General features: G+C 49.5%; 1 protein-coding gene across 1 annotated transcript in view; it reads right to left on the bottom strand.

The window, feature by feature from the left end:
* Nucleotides 1-780: 780 nt before the first annotated feature.
* LOC129861267 (bcl-2-like protein 1) overlaps nucleotides 781-20,611 on the bottom strand; it is a 29,543-nt gene continuing 9,712 nt past the window's right edge. Inside the window, exon 3 of the mRNA XM_055932536.1 lies at nucleotides 781-1,397. Coding sequence (XP_055788511.1) covers nucleotides 1,254-1,397 — 144 coding nt within the window. The 3' untranslated portion in view covers nucleotides 781-1,253. The remainder of the gene's footprint in view (nucleotides 1,398-20,611) is intronic.

Genomic DNA, 20,611 nt, shown 5'->3' with positions numbered 1-20,611 from the left:
AGCAAGTGAGACCTCATTCCAGTTTTGAAACGCAGGACACCGCTGCAAAGTCTCAAAGGCTGGGTTTACAACCGTCTACCGGTCACACAAGAGGAGCCCTACTTCCCTAGGACTCCGTTCCCTGAAGCAGAGGGTCAGAATGTGGGTGGGGCGTTGCACCCGTCTCGCCTCTCTCCTCCCACCCTCCTTCTCATCCTCCTACTTCCGCCTGAATGAAGCTAACTGACAGCTCACAGAGCGTGACACTATGAAAACGCCAGACTACAAATACCCTCCTGACTTACTGACGCTGTTTAAATTAAAGATGCTTGGAAACCAAGGAATTGTTTTCCTCAGTCTCTGTCGACTAGGTTTGACAGGTGTGCTCTGAACAGCAGGTTGAGTGAGGCACGCCATCAGCTGATGTGACAGGAAGGAGATCAGAAACGAATGTGACACGTGTGAAAACTAAGGCAGACAGAGGTAGCAGGTTGAAGGGGTCCGACCTTGAAGTTGGCCTGACAACATTTTCTCATGTTTTAGATCTATCTATATGAACGTCAGAAGTCTCAATCTGTAATCTCACTAAATACGGTTTCTGCTTCATTCATCTTCAATCTTATTAGCTAAAATGATCACAAGGTTGTGTTGTAAGTTTTAAATACTGAACGTTTTCTCCAACTGAGCCTCTATCCCCAGCAGCTAGATAAACACTCTTCGTCACTGGCTAGTGGTTTGTTGTGCACGTTGTGTGTTTTGTGTGTTCTGTGTGCCAGGTATTTGACCACCATCACAACAGGAAATGATCACGTGGGTTTTAATGGTAAAAAAGAAATCAAAATAAAAAACAAACCAATGATCACACACGACAAATTAAATGACCTCACTAATTTCAGGCCAATGCGCCTAATATGATGCGCTAGCTTGTTTCTGAATCACTTTTACATTTGTAAAAACTAATTAATACAGCAATTGGAGAAAAGGTCACCAGGAAAGAGTAGACAAAAGGAAAAAGAGGAAGGTTTGGCCCAAGACACTTCTAGATTCCTCCCTCCATTTTCTTGTGTTTTAGGGTGTTGCAGGGAGGTCTTTGATGAGGGTAACATAAGTGACCATCACGGTCTCTTCAACAGTTTGTCAGAGTCCTCAGTGTATGGTGGGATGTAAGATTCAAACATAATGTATTTTCTTGGAAATTAAAGGAGAATTAAGAAAAGTCAACCAATTCCTTCATTTCCCCGCCTACAAGACGGCGTCTGTTGTGGCTGTCGTTCTCACAGGCGTTTCTGAGCGAAGAGTGACCCTACGACGACTCCTGTGACCAGGGTCATCCCCGCCAGAAGAAACTTCTTAAAGCTCTCCTGAGACTTCCTGCTCTCGGCTGCAGCGTCCGTCCCAAAGATCTCTGCAAACCGGTCCTGGAGATAGAGAGAAGGGAGTTGGTGAACAAAATGAGGTAGAACCCAAAACAAAACCTAAAATGACTATACCTTTATTATATAATTCACTTATTTTAAAATCAGAGCCAAATGTAAACGCTTCCAGCACATCCACAACCAGAAAACCTCCCGTGTGGAACGGCAGTAACCCTCCCGTGTGGAACGGCAGTAACCCCCCCCCCGTGTGGAACGGCAGTAACCCCCCCCCCGTGTGGAACGGCAGTAACCCCCCCGTGTGGAACGGCAGTAACCCCCCCCCCCCCGTGTGGAACGGCAGTAACCCCCCCCCCCCCGTGTGGAACGGCAGTAACCCCCCCCGTGTGGAACGGAAGTAACCCCCCCCCGTGTGGAACGGCAGTAACCCCCCCCCCGTGTGGAACGGCAGTAACCCCCCCCCCGTGTGGAACGGCAGTAACCCCCCCCCCCCCCCCGTGTGGAACGGCAGTAACCCCCCCCGTGTGGAACGGCAGTAACCCCCCCGTGTGGAACGGCAGTAACCCCCCCGTGTGGAACGGCAGTAACCCCCCCCGTGTGGAACGGCAGTAACCCCCCCCCGTGTGGAACGGCAGTAACCCCCCCCCCGTGTGGAACGGCAGTAACCCCCCCCGTGTGGAACGGCAGTAAACCCCCCCCCCCCCCGTGTGGAACGGCAGTAACCCCCCCGTGTGAAACGGCAGTAACCCCCCCCCCGTGTGAAACGGCAGTAACCCCCCCCGTGTGAAACGGCAGTAACCCCCCCCCGTGCGAAACGGCAGTAACCCCCCCCCCGTGCGAAACGGCAGTAACCCCCCCCCCCCCCGTGTGAAACGGCAGTAACCCCCCCGTGTGGAACAGCAGTAACCCCAAAGTGAATCCCTTTCACTGTTGACATTTTCCTCACCATCAGGGTCATCTTGAGCCCACCCCTTCCAGTAAATCATTCGAGAGAACGTGCCAGAACGCTGACATAAAGGTCTGCACTTCTGGCTACAGCCACAAGAGGGAAGAAGCTCACATTGGATGATTCATCCGATTACTTCTGGCGCCGATGTTCCGGCTGGCTGACGCTGGCTGAGGTTGTTTTCAGTGTAGTGAGTGAATAGTTGACTTAACTGGCCAGGAAAACAAATAGTTCTCAAACAATCTAATATCAAGACTGATGACTATATAAACCAAGTAGTTGACATTTCTATTTGTGTAACCTTCATAACTTGATGGTCAGACAGAGAGTCTTTGTCCCGCTGCTGGAATGAAAGTAAGATAGAGACTCATTCCAGAGACATTCCAAACATGTTGTTTGATTACAGATGGGTGCACATCTCCCACAACCCCTCTCTTCCTTCCTCTCTAACAGGGTGATACCGTCATCACTCATTCAAATACAGAAGAATACTTAACAATGGAGCCGGGAAGACGGAAGCACAGAAACAGAATTAAAATAGCCAAGGCTGTGTTTCACTTAACAGGATTTGTGACTGACGTCATAGCTGTGAAGGTGTCTGGTAAAAAGCTGGGGCGGGGCATGGCAGGGTCAGATAACAGCACACTGGGCACAGACGTCAATTCAACGTCTATTCGTCAGTCCTGAAGACCTCAGCTAGCTAGCACTGCCAGAGACAGACACTACTGTTGGCCTACAGATAAACACTGCCAGACAGACATAATACTGTAGACCAGGGAGGGGCGACTCCAGTCCTTGGGGCCTGATTGGTGTCACACTTCTGCCCCAGCCCCAGTTAACACACCTGACTTTAATAATCAACTAATCATGATCTTCAGTTTAGAACGCAATTATACTGAACAACAATATAAAACGCAACTTGTAAAGTGTCGATCCCATGTTTCATGAGCTGAAATAAAAGATCCCAGAATTGTTTCATACGCACAAAAAGCTGATTTCTCTCAAATGTTGTTTTACATCCCCGTTCTCTTCCGTTTGTTGACATGGAGAGATTCGTGCCACTTGGCTAGTGCGCTTGCTAAATCGAGAGGGGAAAAGGCCGTTCTAAATCCAAACAACGATTGTTCACAACAAAGGACCCCTTGTCCAACATTCTGATGAAAGATCAGCAAAAGTAGGAAACAGTTTATGATGCTATTTCATATATCTGTCGTACATGTGAACTAGTCGTTGGCGCCCAGCTTTTGGGTACTCTCTAGCTATACCGAAGCTGTATGTCGTAATGAAGTTATTTTTAGAATTCTAACACGGCGATTGCATTAAGAACTAGTGTATCTATCATTTCCTATACAACATGTATTTTTTAGTTATGTTTATGAATAGCTATTTGGTCAGAATATGTGTGTCAGAAAAAGTGTCAGAAAAATATCCGGACGTTGTGGGAAAAAGTAGCTACGTTAGCACAATGTATAACCACTGATTTCAGCTCTAAATATGCACATTTTCGAACAAAACAAATGTATGTATAACCTGATGTTATAGGACTGTCATCTGATGAAGCATATCAAGGTTAGTCAAAAATTATATATCCTTTGCTGGTTTGTTACGATCGCTAACTTTTGCTACTGGGAAATGGCTTGTGTTTCTGGCTATTGTGGTAAGCTAATATAACGCTATATTGTGTTTTCGCTGTAAAACACTTAATAAATCGGAAATATTGGCTGGAATCACAAGATGCCTGTCTTTCATTTGCTGTACACTATGTATTTTTGAGAAATGTTTTATGATGAGTATTTAGGTATTTGACGTTGGTGTCTAATTATTCTGGCTGCTTTCGGTGCAATTTCTGATTGTAGCTGCAATGTAAACTATGATTTATACCTGAAATATGCACATTTTTCGAACAAAACATAGATTTATTGAATAACATGTTATAAGACTGTCATCTGATGAAGTTGTTTGTTGGTTAGTTTGGTTGGTTCTTGGTTAGTTAGGTTGGCTTTGTGCATGCTACCTGTGCCATGAAAAATGTCTGTCCTTTTTTGTATTTGGTGGTGAGCTAACATAAATATACGTGCTGTTTTCGCTGTAAAACATTTAAAAAAATCGGACATGTTGGCTGGATTCACAAGATGTGTACCTTTCATTTGCTGTATTGGACTTGTTAATGTGTGAAAGTTAAATATTTCAAAAATATATATTTTGAATTTCGCGCTCTGCCTTTTCAGTGGAATGTGGGAGGAGTTCCGCTGGCGGAACACCAGAGCAGTACAGGTTAACCCACTGTTCCCCGGGCGCCGAAGACGTAGATTATGGCAGAGATGGTGGGTTAATGAATGCATTCAGTTGTACCACTGATTAGGTATCTCCCTTTCACTGAGAGGTGAAGCCACAGAGAGTATCGCTCCCTGTGAGAACACCATGAAGGGGAATGACAGGAATGGTGTGGGTGTAGAAGATAAAGATGTCGCTTTGCAATGACATAACAGATATATATATATATATAATATAAGAGTTAACTTCCCCTCTCCTGAATAGCCTCCCTGAAAGAATATTAATAAAATACAAGAATACATTTGATTTTTAACACACTTGCTCATCTTTCTACCATATAATCTAGGTTCATCTTCAATGTCTCTGCCCAGGTCTGTCTCAGCTCTACACTGCTTCCTGTGGTCTGTAATCATGGCAGGCAGCAGCATAATACTCCACCCTGTAGTCATCAGTGCTTATTGATCTCCGGAGGTCTCATGTGTATTCTACCTGCCCAGGCATGACTATACCACACACCCCGACACAGTCCACACACTATAGAACCACACCTTTCTAGTGAACTGGGGTCTAAATGTTAAAATGACTGGTAGTAAAATCACACAGGTCTATCCTACATGTTAAATGACTGGTAGTAAATCACACAGGTCTATCCTACATGTTAAATGACTGGTAGTAAAATCACACAGGTCTATCCTACATGTTAAATGACTGGTAGTAAAATCACACAGTTCTATCCTACATGTTAAATGACTGGTAGTAAAATCACACAGGTCTATCCTACATGTTAAATGACTGGTAGTAAAATCACACAGTTCTATCCTACATGTTAAATGACTGGTAGTAAAATCACACAGGTCTATCCTACATGTTAAATGACTGGTAGTAAATCACACAGGTCTATCCTACATGTTAAATGACTGGTAGTAAAATCACACAGGTCTATCCTACATGTTAAATGACTGGTAGTAAAATCACACAGTTCTATCCTACATGTTAAATGACTGGTAGTAAAATCACACAGGTCTATCCTACATGTTAAATGACTGGTAGTAAAATCACACAGTTCTATCCTACATGTTAAATGACTGGTAGTAAAATCACACAGGTCTATCCTACATGTTAAATGACTGGTAGTAAATCACACAGGTCTATCCTACATGTTAAATGACTGGTAGTAAAATCACACAGGTCTATCCTACATGTTAAATGACTGGTAGTAAAATCACACAGGTCTATCCTACATGTTAAATGACTGGTAGTAAATCATACAGGCACATTGTAATGTTTGTCATTCTCCATGTCTGAGTGGTTCTGTCTCAGTCCCCTGTGAGATACCTAGCCCTAAACCTACTCTCCCTCCAGTGTTTTCCACTTGTTCCCCAGAGATGTCAGGTGCTAAGCAGCAGCCACTCTAAGATGTTTTCCAGCCTCTGTTTAAAATTAAAAAAAATAAAAAATGTAATCGATAGCTGAAGAGAAGTCCGTGGGGCAAAGGAAAAAAATCAACCATTTCATTCTACGGTTGCCACGGTTACCAGAGAGCAGCTGATCGGTGTGTCTGATAGATTATCCAAAGCTACATGGCTGGGAGGAAAGGACCAGCAACACCACCGGCCCCTGAGTCAGTTCTAACAGGTTACCCCACTGTGTTTCACCACCATCATGACCTCTAACAATGTCTTAGTGAAACACTGACCACTAGATGCGTCAGAATACTTCTCTTTTCTTCTTCTCTTAATCAATGAAAAGGGGCTATTTTAGAGAATGTAAGCAATATTTAAGATCGTTTTGAGGTTTAGACTAAAGTGTTTCTCTTCATAATTTAGATCCCTTAGGTCCCCAGAGAGAGAATCTGAATTGACCAGAGCCTTTCAAAGAATTCAGCCTCAGCTGATCTGGGAAGGTCTATTTCAATAGAGGCCTCAGCTCAGTTTGGCAAGCTGAAAGAAAACATGCAGAGGGAACACAGTTACCAAACAGAGTTGAAACAATGCTACTTGGGGTGTGTTCCATTCAAATGCAGAAAGGAATCCAGAATGTTCAGCTAGCCTAGTTCTGTGAATTACAGAATGCCGGCATAGCCCTGGGAACACAGAAGCCTCTGAATAGAACTACAAACAAAAAAGGCCAGATTCCGCTTTAAACCAGCCTAACGAAAGATAATGGAGGGTTGCAAAACCCCTTGGTCACACTGGACGGATTTCCTGTCAAACTCTGCATTCTTCAGTGATGACGCAGGACCTGTAGATTGTATCATTCCAGTACTTGAGTAATAAGTTATCACCTCATGTCTCAGACATGCCTCTCTGATGTTAAAGTCTGACCTTTGCTGAGTCATAAGGAAAACACTGGATGTGTTGTGCTTCTGGGGCAAAAGTGCAATTCCACATCAGTACGTCTTGTTTGTTGAGTAAACTCAGATAAACAAACAAACTGTTGCGTTAGATTACATTTTTGAGAGACCTCAAAGGACAGCTTTTAATCTTTACCGCTGGTCAAACATGTTGAATATTACTCACATTGACCACAGTTGGACCTCTTATCTGCCATCGTGATGCACACAGGCAGGGCAGAACTAGGCTAAAGTTGACAGCTAAGACACTGCTCCCAGTCCCACCCTCAGAAAACAACTCCTCATGCCTGTCAGCAGATCATCCCATAGGGCGGCGCACAATCAACCCAGCATCGTCCAGGTTTGGCCGGGGTAGGCCGTCATTGTAAATAACAATTTGTTCTTAACTGACTTGCCAAGTTAAATAAAAGGTTCAATAAATGTAAAAGAAGGTCATATGACAATTGGCACAGAGTCATCCTCCAGAGTGTGAAGGTCGGGCTTTGAGCCAAAGCCCTAGAGCACCGGGACACTGCAGCATGGGGAGGGGTTAATACACCTGGCAAAGCCCCAGAGCACCGGGACACTGCAGCATGGGGAGGGGTTAATACACCTGGCAAAGCCCCAGAGCACCGGGACACTGCAGCATGGGGAGGGGTTAATACACCTGGAAAAGCCCCAGAGCACCGGGACACTGCAGCATGGGGAGGGGTTAATATTACCTGGCAAAGCCCGTTCTGCCTTTAACTTCTCCTGCTCAAATAGCTAGAGTACTATGTAGCCATAAAGACTGGTAACTGATTACAAACAACAACCCGCACTAGCAACTCTGCCATTCACGCCTCTTTAAACACTAGAGGGGACTACGCAGGGAGGCGGCTAGAGGGGACTACGCAGGGAGGCGGCTAGAGGGGACTACGCAGGGAGGCGGCTAGAGGGGACTACGCAGGGAGGCGGCTAGAGGGGACTACGCAGGGAGGCGGCTAGAGGGGACTACGCAGGGAGGCGGCTAGAGGGGACTACGCAGGGAGGCGGCTAGAGGGGACTACGCAGGGAGGCGGCTAGAGGGGACTACGCAGGGAGGCGGCTAGAGGGGACTACGCAGGGAGGCGGCTAGAGGGGACTACGCAGGGAGGCGGCTAGAGGGGACTACGCAGGGAGACGGCTAGAGGGGACTACGCAGGGAGACGGCTAGAGGGGACTACGCAGGGAGACGGCTAGAGGGGACTACGCAGGGAGACGTCTAGAGGGGACTACGCAGGGAGACGTCTAGAGGGGACTACGCAGGGAGACGTCTAGAGGGGACTACGCAGGGAGACGGCTAGAGGGGACTACGCAGGGAGACGGCTAGAGGGGACTACGCAGGGAGACGGCTAGAGGGGACTACGCAGGGAGACGTCTAGAGGGGACTACGCAGGGAGACGGCTAGAGGGGACTACGCAGGGAGACGGCTAGAGGGGACTACGCGGGGAGACGGCTAGAGGGGACTACGCGGGCCGAGGCTAGAGGGGACTACGCGGGCCGAGGCTAGAGGGGACTACGCGGGCCGAGGCTAGAGGGGACTACGCGGGCCGAGGCTAGAGGGGACTACGCGGGCCGAGGCTAGAGGGGACTACGCGGGCCGAGGCTAGAGGGGACTACGCGGGCCGAGGCTAGAGGGGACTACGCGGGCCGAGGCTAGAGGGGACTACGCGGGCCGAGGCTAGAGGGGACTACGCGGGCCGAGGCTAGAGGGGACTACGCGGGCCGAGGCTAGAGGGGACTACGCGGGCCGAGGCTAGAGGGGACTACGCGGGCCGAGGCTAGAGGGGACTTCGCGGGCCGAGGCTAGAGGGGACTACGCGGGCCGAGGCTAGAGGGGACTACGCGGGCCGAGGCTAGAGGGGACTACGCGGGCCGAGGCTAGAGGGGACTACGCGGGCCGAGGCTAGAGGGGACTACGCGGGCCGAGGCTAGAGGGGACTACGCGGGCCGAGGCTAGAGGGGACTACGCGGGCCGAGGCTAGAGGGGACTACGCGGGCCGAGGCTAGAGGGGACTACGCGGGCCGAGGCTAGAGGGGACTACGCGGGCCGAGGCTAGAGGGGACTACGCGGGCCGAGGCTAGAGGGGACTACGCGGGCCGAGGCTAGAGGGGACTACGCGGGCCGAGGCTAGAGGGGACTACGCGGGCCGAGGCTAGAGGGGACTACGCGGGCCGAGGCTAGAGGGGACTACGCGGGCCGAGGCTAGAGGGGACTACGCGGGCCGAGGCTAGAGGGGACTACGCGGGCCGAGGCTAGAGGGGACTACGCGGGCCGAGGCTAGAGGGGACTACGCGGGCCGAGGCTAGAGGGGACTACGCGGGCCGAGGCTAGAGGGGACTACGCGGGCCGAGGCTAGAGGGGACTACGCGGGCCGAGGCTAGAGGGGACTACGCGGGCCGAGGCTAGAGGGGACTACGCGGGCCGAGGCTAGAGGGGACTACGCGGGCCGAGGCTAGAGGGGACTACGCGGGCCGAGGCTAGAGGGGACTACGCGGGCCGAGGCTAGAGGGGACTACGCGGGCCGAGGCTAGAGGGGACTACGCGGGCCGAGGCTAGAGGGGACTACGCGGGCCGAGGCTAGAGGGGACTACGCGGGCCGAGGCTAGAGGGGACTACGCGGGCCGAGGCTAGAGGGGACTACGCGGGCCGAGGCTAGAGGGGACTACGCGGGCCGAGGCTAGAGGGGACTACGCGGGCCGAGGCTAGAGGGGACTACGCGGGCCGAGGCTAGAGGGGACTACGCGGGCCGAGGCTAGAGGGGACTACGCGGGCCGAGGCTAGAGGGGTCTACGCGGGCCGAGGCTAGAGGGTCTACGCGGGCCGAGGCTAGAGGGTCTACGCGGGCCGAGGCTAGAGGGGACTGCGCAGGCCGAGGCTAGAGAAGGCTACACAGGCTGACGTAGTCGGCTCGGGGATTCAAACCAGGAACCGTTGAAAGAAAAATAGAAAAAAGGGAAAATAGAAAAAAAATAGAAAATAGAAAGGAGGGAAAGAAAGAAAGGAGGAAAGAAAAATAGAAAGAGAAAAAAAAGAAAGAGAAATAATGGAGTGACAGAGGAAGAGATTCATGAGAGTGAGGGGTGTAATGGGATAGGAGACAAGGAGACTAGGAGAGGAAAGACAACATTAAAATGCACCTATAACATTTACTTATTTTTATTTAACTAGGCAAGTCAGTTTAGAACAAATTATTATTTACAAAATGTTTTTATAATTTTTTTATTTATTTAATCTTTATTTAACTAGTCTACACATGAAGAAGCAATGACGGCCTACCCTGGCAAAACCCTAATGACGCTGGGCCAATTGTGCGCCGCCCTATGGGACTCCCAATCACGTCCAGTTGTGATACAGCCTGGAATCAAACCAGGGTCTGTATTGATGCCTCTAGCACGGAGATGCAGTGCCTTAGCCACGCTGTGCCAATCGAGAGAACCAAATATTGCTCTTATTACATTGCCGCCAATTCGAAACAACAATGACCATGATGATCACAAGTCAGCTTAATCATATTCATTACAGCGCTTTCAGATTCTGGAATATTTGCTGGGCACCGTAGCCCCTCACCCCATGTCAGTTTAATAGATCACAGCTACCACACTAATCGCATAGAGGTCTCATAATCTGATATCAGTTTCTATACACGCACACAGAGACCGAGAGAGAGAGAAACCGAGGGAGGGGGTAATGGGGAGAAAATGCAGGCCTATACAGCCAATCTAATAAAGATGGAGAAACTGCAAGTAAGATAAAACCGGCCGAGGGACAGAGAGAGGCCGAGGGACAGAGAGAGGCCGAGGGACAGAGAGAGGCCGAGGGACAGAGAGAGGCCGAGGGACAGAGAGAGGCCGAGGGACAATGGGGAAATGAATCCTGACCTGATTTCCCACACTAAGCCAGCTCAGAACTGGAGCAGAGAGAGCAGCAACCACAGTGTTTACACTGGGAATACACCAAAACACAAACACAGACCACTGCTCTAGTTCCTCTACCAACACACACAGACCCCAGACCACTACTCTAGTTCCTCTACCAACACACAGACCCCAGACCACTACTCTAGTTCCTCTACCAACACACAGACCACTACTCTAGTTCCTCTACCAACACACAGACCACTGCTCTAGTTCCTCTACCAACACACACAGACCCCAGACCACTACTCTAGTTCCTCTACCAACACACACAGACCACTGCCCTAGTTCCTCTACCAACTAACAGACCACAGACCACTGCCCTAGTTCCTCTACCAACACACACAGACCACTGCTCTAGTTCCTCTACCAACACACACACACAGACCACTGCCCTAGTTCCTCTACCAACTAACAGACCCCAGACCACTGCTCTAGTTCCTCTACCAACACACACAGACCACTGCCCTAGTTCCTCTACCAACACACACAGACCACTGCCCTAGTTCCTCTACTAACACACACACAGACCACTGCTCTAGTTCCTCTACCAACACACAGACCACTGCCCTAGTTCCTCTACCAACACACACACAGACCACTGCTCTAGTTCCTCTACCAACACACACAGACCACTGCCCTAGTTCCTCTACCAACACACACAGACCACTGCCCTAGTTCCTCTACCAACACACAGACCACTGCCCTAGTTCCTCTACCTACACACACAGACCACTGCTCTAGTTCCTCTACCAACACACACAGACCACTGCTCTAGTTCCTCTACCAACACACACAGACCACTGCCCTAGTTCCTCTACCAACACACACAGACCACTGCCCTAGTTCCTCTACCAACACACACAGACCACTGCCCTAGTTCCTCTACCAACACACACAGACCACTGCCCTAGTTCCTCTACCAACTAACAGACCACAGACCACTGCCCTAGTTCCTCTACCAACACACACAGACCACTGCTCTAGTTCCTCTACCAACACACAGACCACTGCCCTAGTTCCTCTACCAACACACACAGACCACTGCCCTAGTTCCTCTACCAACTAACAGACCCCAGACCACTGCCCTAGTTCCTCTACCAACACACACAGACCACTGCTCTAGTTCCTCTACCAACCAACAGACCCCAGACCACTGCTCTAGTTCCTCTACCAACCAACAGACCCCAGATCACTGCTCTAGTTCCTCTACCAACACAGACCACTGCTCTAGTTCCTCTACCAACTAACAGACCACAGACCACTGCCCTAGTTCCTCTACCAACACACACACACAGACCACTGCTCTAGTTACTCTACCAACACACAGACCACTGCTCTAGTTACTCTACCAACACACAGACCACTGCTCTAGTTCCTCTACCAACACACACACACACACACACAGACCACTGCCCTAGTTCCTCTACCAACACACAGACCACTGCTCTAGTTCCTCTACCAACACACAGACCACTGCCCTAGTTCCTCTACCAACACACACAGACCACTGCTCTAGTTCCTCTACCAACACACACACACAGACCACTGCCCTAGTTCCTCTACCAACTAACAGACCCCAGACCACTGCTCTAGTTCCTCTACCAACACACACAGACCACTGCCCTAGTTCCTCTACCAACACACACAGACCACTGCCCTAGTTCCTCTACTAACACACACACAGACCACTGCTCTAGTTCCTCTACCAACACACACAGACCACTGCCCTAGTTCCTCTACCAACACACACAGACCACTGCCCTAGTTCCTCTACCAACACACACAGACCACTGCTCTAGTTCCTCTACCAACACACAGACCACTGCCCTAGTTCCTCTACCAACACACACAGACCACTACTCTAGTTCCTCTACCAACACACACAGACCACTGCTCTAGTTCCTCTACCAACACACACAGACCCCAGACCACTACTCTAGTTCCTCTACCAACACACACAGACCACTGCCCTAGTTCCTCTACCAACTAACAGACCACAGACCACTGCCCTAGTTCCTCTACCAACACACACAGACCACTGCTCTAGTTCCTCTACCAACACACACACACAGACCACTGCCCTAGTTCCTCTACCAACTAACAGACCACAGACCACTGCCCTAGTTCCTCTACCAACACACACAGACCACTGCTCTAGTTCCTCTACCAACACACACAGACCGTCTGCTCTAGTTCCTCTACCAACACACACAGACCACTGCCCTAGTTCCTCTACCAACACACACAGACCACTGCCCTAGTTCCTCTACCAACTAACAGACCACAGACCACTGCCCTAGTTCCTCTACCAACTAACAGACCACAGACCACTGCCCTAGTTCCTCTACCAACACACACAGACCACTGCCCTAGTTCCTCTACCAACACACACAGACCACTGCCCTAGTTCCTCTACCAACTAACAGACCCCAGACCACTGCCCTAGTTCCTCTACCAACACACACAGATCACTGCTCTAGTTCCTCTACCAACCAACAGACCCCAGACCACTGCTCTAGTTCCTCTACCAACCAACAGACCCCAGACCACTGCTCTAGTTCCTCTACCAACTAACAGACCACAGACCACTGCCCTAGTTCCTCTACCAACACACACACACAGACCACTGCTCTAGTTACTCTACCAACACACAGACCACTGCTCTAGTTACTCTACCAACACAGAGACCACTGCTCTAGTTCCTCTACCAACACACACACACACACACACACACACACAGACCACTGCCCTAGTTCCTCTACCAACACACAGACCACTGCTCTAGTTCCTCTACCAACACACACACAGACCACTGCTCTAGTTCCTCTACCAACACACAGACCACTGCCCTAGTTCCTCTACCAACACACACACAGACCACTGCCCTAGTTCCTCTACCAACACACACAGACCACTGCCCTAGTTCCTCTACCAACTAACAGACCACAGACCACTGCCCTAGTTCCTCTACCAACACACACAGACCACTGCTCTAGTTCCTCTACCAACACACACAGACCACTGCCCTAGTTCCTCTACCAACACACACAGACCACTGCCCTAGTTCCTCTACCAACTAACAGACCCCAGACCACTGCCCTAGTTCCTCTACCAACACACACAGACCACTGCTCTAGTTCCTCTACTAACCAACAGACCCCAGACCACTGCTCTAGTTCCTCTACCAACCAACAGACCCCAGATCACTGCTCTAGTTCCTCTACCAACACAGACCACTGCTCTAGTTCCTCTACCAACTAACAGACCACAGACCACTGCCCTAGTTCCTCTACCAACACACAGACCACTGCTCTAGTTCCTCTACCAACACACACACAGACCACTGCCCTAGTTCCTCTACCAACACACAGACCACTGCCCTAGTTCCTCTACCAACACACAGACCACTGCCCTAGTTCCTCTACCAACACACACACAGACCACTGCCCTAGTTCCTCTACCAACACACACACAGACCACTGCCCTAGTTCCTCTACCAACACACACACAGACCACTGCCCTAGTTCCTCTACCAACACACACACAGACCACTGCCCTAGTTCCTCTACCAACACACACACAGACCACTGCCCTAGTTCCTCTACCAACACACACACAGACCACTGCCCTAGTTCCTCTACCAACACACACACAGACCACTGCCCTAGTTCCTCTACCAACACACACACAGACCACTGCCCTAGTTCCTCTACCAACACACACAGACCACTGCCCTAGTTCCTCTACCAACACACACAGACCACTGCTCTAGTTCCTCTACCAACACACACAGACCACTGCCCTAGTTCCTCTACCAACACACACAAACCACTGCCCTAGTTCCTCTACCAACACACACACACAGACCACTGCCCTAGTTCCTCTACCAACACACACACAGACCACTGCTCTAGTTCCTCTACCAACACACACACAGACCACTGCTCTAGTTCCTCTACCAACACACACACAGACCACTGCTCTAGTTCCTCTACCAACACACACACAGACCACTGCTCTAGTTCCTCTACCAACACACACACAGACCACTGCTCTAGTTCCTCTACCAACACACACACAGACCACTGCTCTAGTTCCTCTACCAACACACACAGACCACTGCTCTAGTTCCTCTACCAACACACACAGACCACTGCTCTAGTTCCTCTACCAACACACACAGACCACTGCTCTAGTTCCTCTACCAACACACACAGACCACTGCTCTAGTTCCTCTACCAACACACACAGACCACTGCTCTAGTTCCTCTACCAACACACACAGACCACTGCTCTAGTTCCTCTACCAACACACACAGACCACTGCTCTAGTTCCTCTACCAACACACACACACACACACAGACCACTGCTCTAGTTCCTCTACCAACACACACACACACACACAGACCACTGCCCTAGTTCCTCTACCAACACACAGACCACTGCCCTAGTTCCTCTACCAACACACACACAGACCACTGCTCTAGTTCCTCTACCAACACACACACAGACCACTGCTCTAGTTCCTCTACCAACACACACAGACCACTGCTCTAGTTCCTCTACCAACACACACAGACCACTGCTCTAGTTCCTCTACCAACACACACAGACCACTGCTCTAGTTCCTCTACCAACACACACAGACCACTGCTCTAGTTCCTCTACCAACACACACAGACCACTGCTCTAGTTCCTCTACCAACACACACAGACCACTGCTCTAGTTCCTCTACCAACACACACAGACCACTGCTCTAGTTCCTCTACCAACACACACAGACCACTGCTCTAGTTCCTCTACCAACTAACAGACCCCAGACCACTGCCCTAGTTCCTCTACCAACTAACAGACCCCAGACCACTGCCCTAGTTCCTCTACCAACTAACAGACCCCAGACCACTGCCCTAGTTCCTCTACCAACTAACAGACCCCAGACCACTGCCCTAGTTCCTCTACCAACTAACAGACCCCAGACCACTGCTCTAGTTCCTCTACCAACTAACAGACCCCAGATCACTGCTCTAGTTCCTCTACCAACTAACAGACCCCAGACCACTGCCCTAGTTCCTCTACCAACCAACAGACCCCAGAGCTGTCATTCATGGTGTCGCTAGCGGAGTTATTCTGGCCCTCTTAGTAGCTAGCCAACGCTGCTCAAACAGCCCTGGTTGTAGGCTAGGCATACATGTCTTCAGGGACAAACTGTAGCTACACTGCTGTAGTCCTGTTGATGAAACTGCTTTACAGTACATGACGCTCAGACCGTGTCTGCTGAACACCAAGCCCCTCCCCGCTGCTGAACACCAAGCCCCTCCTCCCTCCCTGCTGCTGAACACCAAGCCCCTCCTCCCTCCCGGAACACTGATCTACATCAGCACAGCTGGATGTCAGGCTGCTCTGTACAGATTCACAATCACATATTGCCATATTTAGAGCACAGCAACAGCTCATTGCTTAGTGTGGTGCTGCTCAGTTGGACGGCGAGCTGTGTTGGTGCACCAAGTGAGCTAGTAGTGCTGCAGGTCCCTCTTTCACATCACTGGATGATAGAGGCTATAAATAGAGGAGAGAGGGGGAGTTGCCACTAAATGGACTGCTCCACCGGGCAAGACCCCATTACACATGTACATACACAGATGTGCATAGACAGTGTTTTTTTCTCCCAGCTACATACTCCCATCTCATCCAGTCTGTAGTGTACACGTGATGGTGGCTGGATCCCCCTGCAACCCTGGAGGAGTGGAACATCCCAACCTTCCTTGAAGGTGAGTTGAGCCCCCCCCCCCCCCCCCCCACCACCACCACCCCCTGCAACTCTGGAGCAATGGAATGGCCCAATCTCTCTCTCCTCAGCATCAAACCTACTGTCCCAGACTGACGGTTTTGTGACAAGGCTGAGGGAGACAGAATCACACCATCTGTTTACTGACATTTTCACTCAGTCACTGACACGCCATCAACCACAAACAACCGCCACACAGACAACGCAGTGTGTGCAAGACTGAACACATTTATAAGGAAATGCTTTATTGCAAAAGACAAAACAAACTTGAAAGTGTCCGTGTGCACGTGTGGGTAAGCAACCGCAGGGGAGCATGTGACGGGTCTAGTGCAATAGTGCCTAGGTAGAGGTAAGTTGCATGCCCGCTTACCATGTGCTTGCTAACAGCTCGCTGCCGCCGGCTAGCCCTTGTTATGAATTGGGGAGCAGCTTCATACACAAGTCTCCACTCACGGCGGTACACGTTAACTGGTTGTCTTGAAACTCCAGGCTAACCGGCAGGGGATCTCGGAGCAGCAGTGGGCCCCACTCTGTGTGGACACATCCTGGCAGCCATCAATCACTGTCCCGCTGCCTTGTGGGTTAGTCTGGTATGACAAAGGCTATGTGAGCACACCCCTGAGACAAAAGCAGTGCTGGCGGCGAGCGGTGGGCGGTCCCCGACAGACTGGACCCGGCAGCCTCCTGTGGAAGATACTGGTCGTCCTGGGTTTCCCCTTCCGACAGTGAAGCAGTGCTGTTGGTATCCACTATCCACTTCTGACCTTGAATGCAAGAATGCAACAAAGATGCAGAATCATCTGGCCAAGTGCATAAAGTTCCCTCAGTGCTCACAACAAGCAACCTCTGACAAAAGTCCCTCTACTTCTATTCGAGGTGAAAATGATGAATCAGACACCTTGTCGATAGCAACAGCTCATGGTCCTCCTGGAATCAGACGTTTTTTTGACTCAATGGAGGAACGTAGTCAGAGAAATACTGATGAATGTCTTGCTCAAGCTGTGTATACAACTGGTTCACCTCTGATGCTCACAGGCAATGTGTATTACAAGAGATTTCTGAATGTTCTTCACCCAGCATACATCCCTCCAACCAGACATGCTTCATCTACTCATTTGTTGGATGCAGAGTTCAAGTGAAGGTCAAGCAAATCATACAGAAAGCAGACTATTGCAATCATCTCTGATGGGTGGTCGAATGTTCATGGGCAAGGAATAATTAACTACATCTCCACCCCTCAACCAGTATTCTACAAGAGCACAGACACAAAGGACAACAGACACACCGGTCTCTACATTGCAGATGAGATGAAGGCAGTCATCAATGACCTTGGACCACTGAAGGTATTTGCACTAGTGACAGACAATACTGCCAACATGAAGGCTGCTTGGTCTAAAGTGGAGGAGTCCTACCCTCACATCACACCCATTGGCTGTGCTACTAATGCATGGAATCTGCTCCTCAAGGACATCATGGCACTGAACACAATGGATACACTCTACAAGAGAGCCAAGGAAATGGTTAGGTATGTGAAGGGTCATCAAGTTATAGCAGCAATCTACCTCCCCAAGCAAAGTGAGAATAATAAGAGCACCACATTGAAGCTGCCCAGCAACACCCATTGGGGTGGTGTTGTCATCATGTTTGACAGTCTCCTGGAGGGGAAGGAGTCTCTCCAAGAAATGGCCATATCACAGTCTGCCGATATGGACAGCCCCATCAAGAGGATCCTCCTGGATGATGTATTTTGGGAGGGAGTGGTAAGCAGCCTGGAACTCCTGAAACCTACAGCAGTAGCCATTGCACAGACTGAGGGAGACAATGCAATCCTGATGTTCAGACTGCTTGCAGATGTAAGAGAAGAAATCTGTACTGCCCTGCCCACTTCACTGTTGCTCCAAGCAGAGGAAACTGCAGTTCTGAAATATATCAAAAAGCACGAAGACTTCTGCCTGAAGCCCGCAGTGTACACTTTGGACCCCAAGTATGCTGGCAAGAGCATCCTGTCTGGTGCAGAGATCAACAAGGACTATGGTTTCATCACTACCGTGTCACGCCACCTTGGCCTGGATGAGGGCAAGGCTCTTGGCAGTCTGGCGAAGTACGCTTCCAAGCAAGGGCTTTGAGATGGAGATGCAATATGGCAGTCGTGCCAACATATCAGCCACCTGACGGAAGGGACTTTGTGGATCTGAGGCTCTTTCCCCTGCTGCCTCCATCATCCTCCAAATTCCACCAACATGAGCCGCCTCAGAGCGCAACTGGTCATTTTTTGGTAACACACACACCAAAGCACGCAACAGGCTGACCAATTCAAGGGTTGAAAATTTGGTGGCCATCCGGGCAAATGTGAGGCTTTTAGAGCCTGACAACGAGCCATCGTCAACAAGGTTGGAAAGTGACAGTGAAGATGAGGCATCAGAGTCTGATGTTCAAGAGGTGGACATTAAGGAGGTCCAGGGAGAAGACATGGAAGCCTGAGAGGAAGACAACCAAAGCTTTAGTTTCTAGACTATCATTTACAGATGTTGAAAAAGTTTTTGGGAGATGCGATGGTTCATTGGGGATCATTCAATATTCCCTTTCTTTTGTTGTTCAGTGAAATCATCCCATGTGAAGTCAACTCATTTAATTGAAGTTAAATTTGTAACTAAATTGTTTTTTACATTTCTATTGGAAGGATTTAATCATTTGCAATTAAGTCTACTTATGATAAGGTAAAAGGTTTATGTTTCTGTCTCCATATGATATGGTAAATATATCCAATGTCAAAAAACATCTACATTTAAGTGGTATTAATATTAATTCCCATATATTCCCACGGAAAGTTTCCACCTCTGAATATTTCAACCCTAGTGGTTCCCATTGAAAATCCAAAACAGAGTGGTGAGGATTCTGTGCCATTGTGGAGGTTAGAAAAACAGACAGGAAATGGCCAACCCAAGTTAAGATCTACGCATCAGAATGTCTGTTACTGTTCACATGGTCCTCTACCCATCAGAATGTCTATTACTGCTCGTTTACATACCAGCATGTTACCTGTGGGGACGGCTGGGCACAGCAGATAGCAACACACAGTAATGTGTGTGTGTGTGTGTGTGTGGGGGGGGGGGGGGGGGGGGGAAGTTACACATACACTTGTCTGTACGTGTGCGCACACCCAGAGGTCCTTTGTTTAAGGTGGTCACGTGAACAGGTCTAGGACACTGTTCAATCCATTGTATCAAAGCACTGTAAGACACAACTATAAAAACAGCCTACTTCAAAAACACATTCACTTGATTTAGCATTTTCATTTCAGAAACATACCAGCACTACTCATTTGAAACGTACACTTGAAAATGTTACCAAAATCCCCATGGTGACCAGGTATAGGCAAGACATTCGGGAAGACGGGGATGGGAGGGATCAAACATCATCTATCAGGGGGAGGACACAGTCAGCCGTGATTGGTGATCATGTCAAATGGATTGAAGAAAATGAGGAAACATGGATGGTTGGGTAAACAAACGAGTGGACACGTGACGGTGAGTGCACACACACCACGGTGATGCTGGCGTGTTGTTGCTTGTCTGGTCTGCAACACGACTGCTAGTGTGTGGTGGTTGGGGGAGGGAGGACGAGAGAGGGAGGGAGGGAGTGTTGATGGGTCCCAGGGGTACCGTCTCCTTTCCTTTAGGGCAGTCTGACATACAACGGCAGGGAATAGGCGTGACGTGTGGATCAGGCAGTGTATCCTATGTGCAGTGTTTATGTATTCGTTGAAAGGGCTCGACTGTCTAGAACAAATATGTGCTGCCTATGAAATGTCCACAAAAAAGACAAAATAGCAAGAGCTCAAGTTCTCCAGTCACAGAGTATAGGACATGAACACATTAATGTGGTATAAGAGTCAAATATAGCCTGTATAATGTTTAAGCAATAAGGCCCGGGGGGGGGGGTTTGGCCAATATACCACGACTAAAGGCTGTTCTTAAG

Source organism: Salvelinus fontinalis, chromosome 8, assembly GCF_029448725.1.
Source record: "Salvelinus fontinalis isolate EN_2023a chromosome 8, ASM2944872v1, whole genome shotgun sequence".
Taxonomy (NCBI): Eukaryota; Metazoa; Chordata; class Actinopteri; order Salmoniformes; family Salmonidae; genus Salvelinus; species Salvelinus fontinalis.
This window is presented reverse-complemented; position numbering and strand designations above follow the sequence as displayed.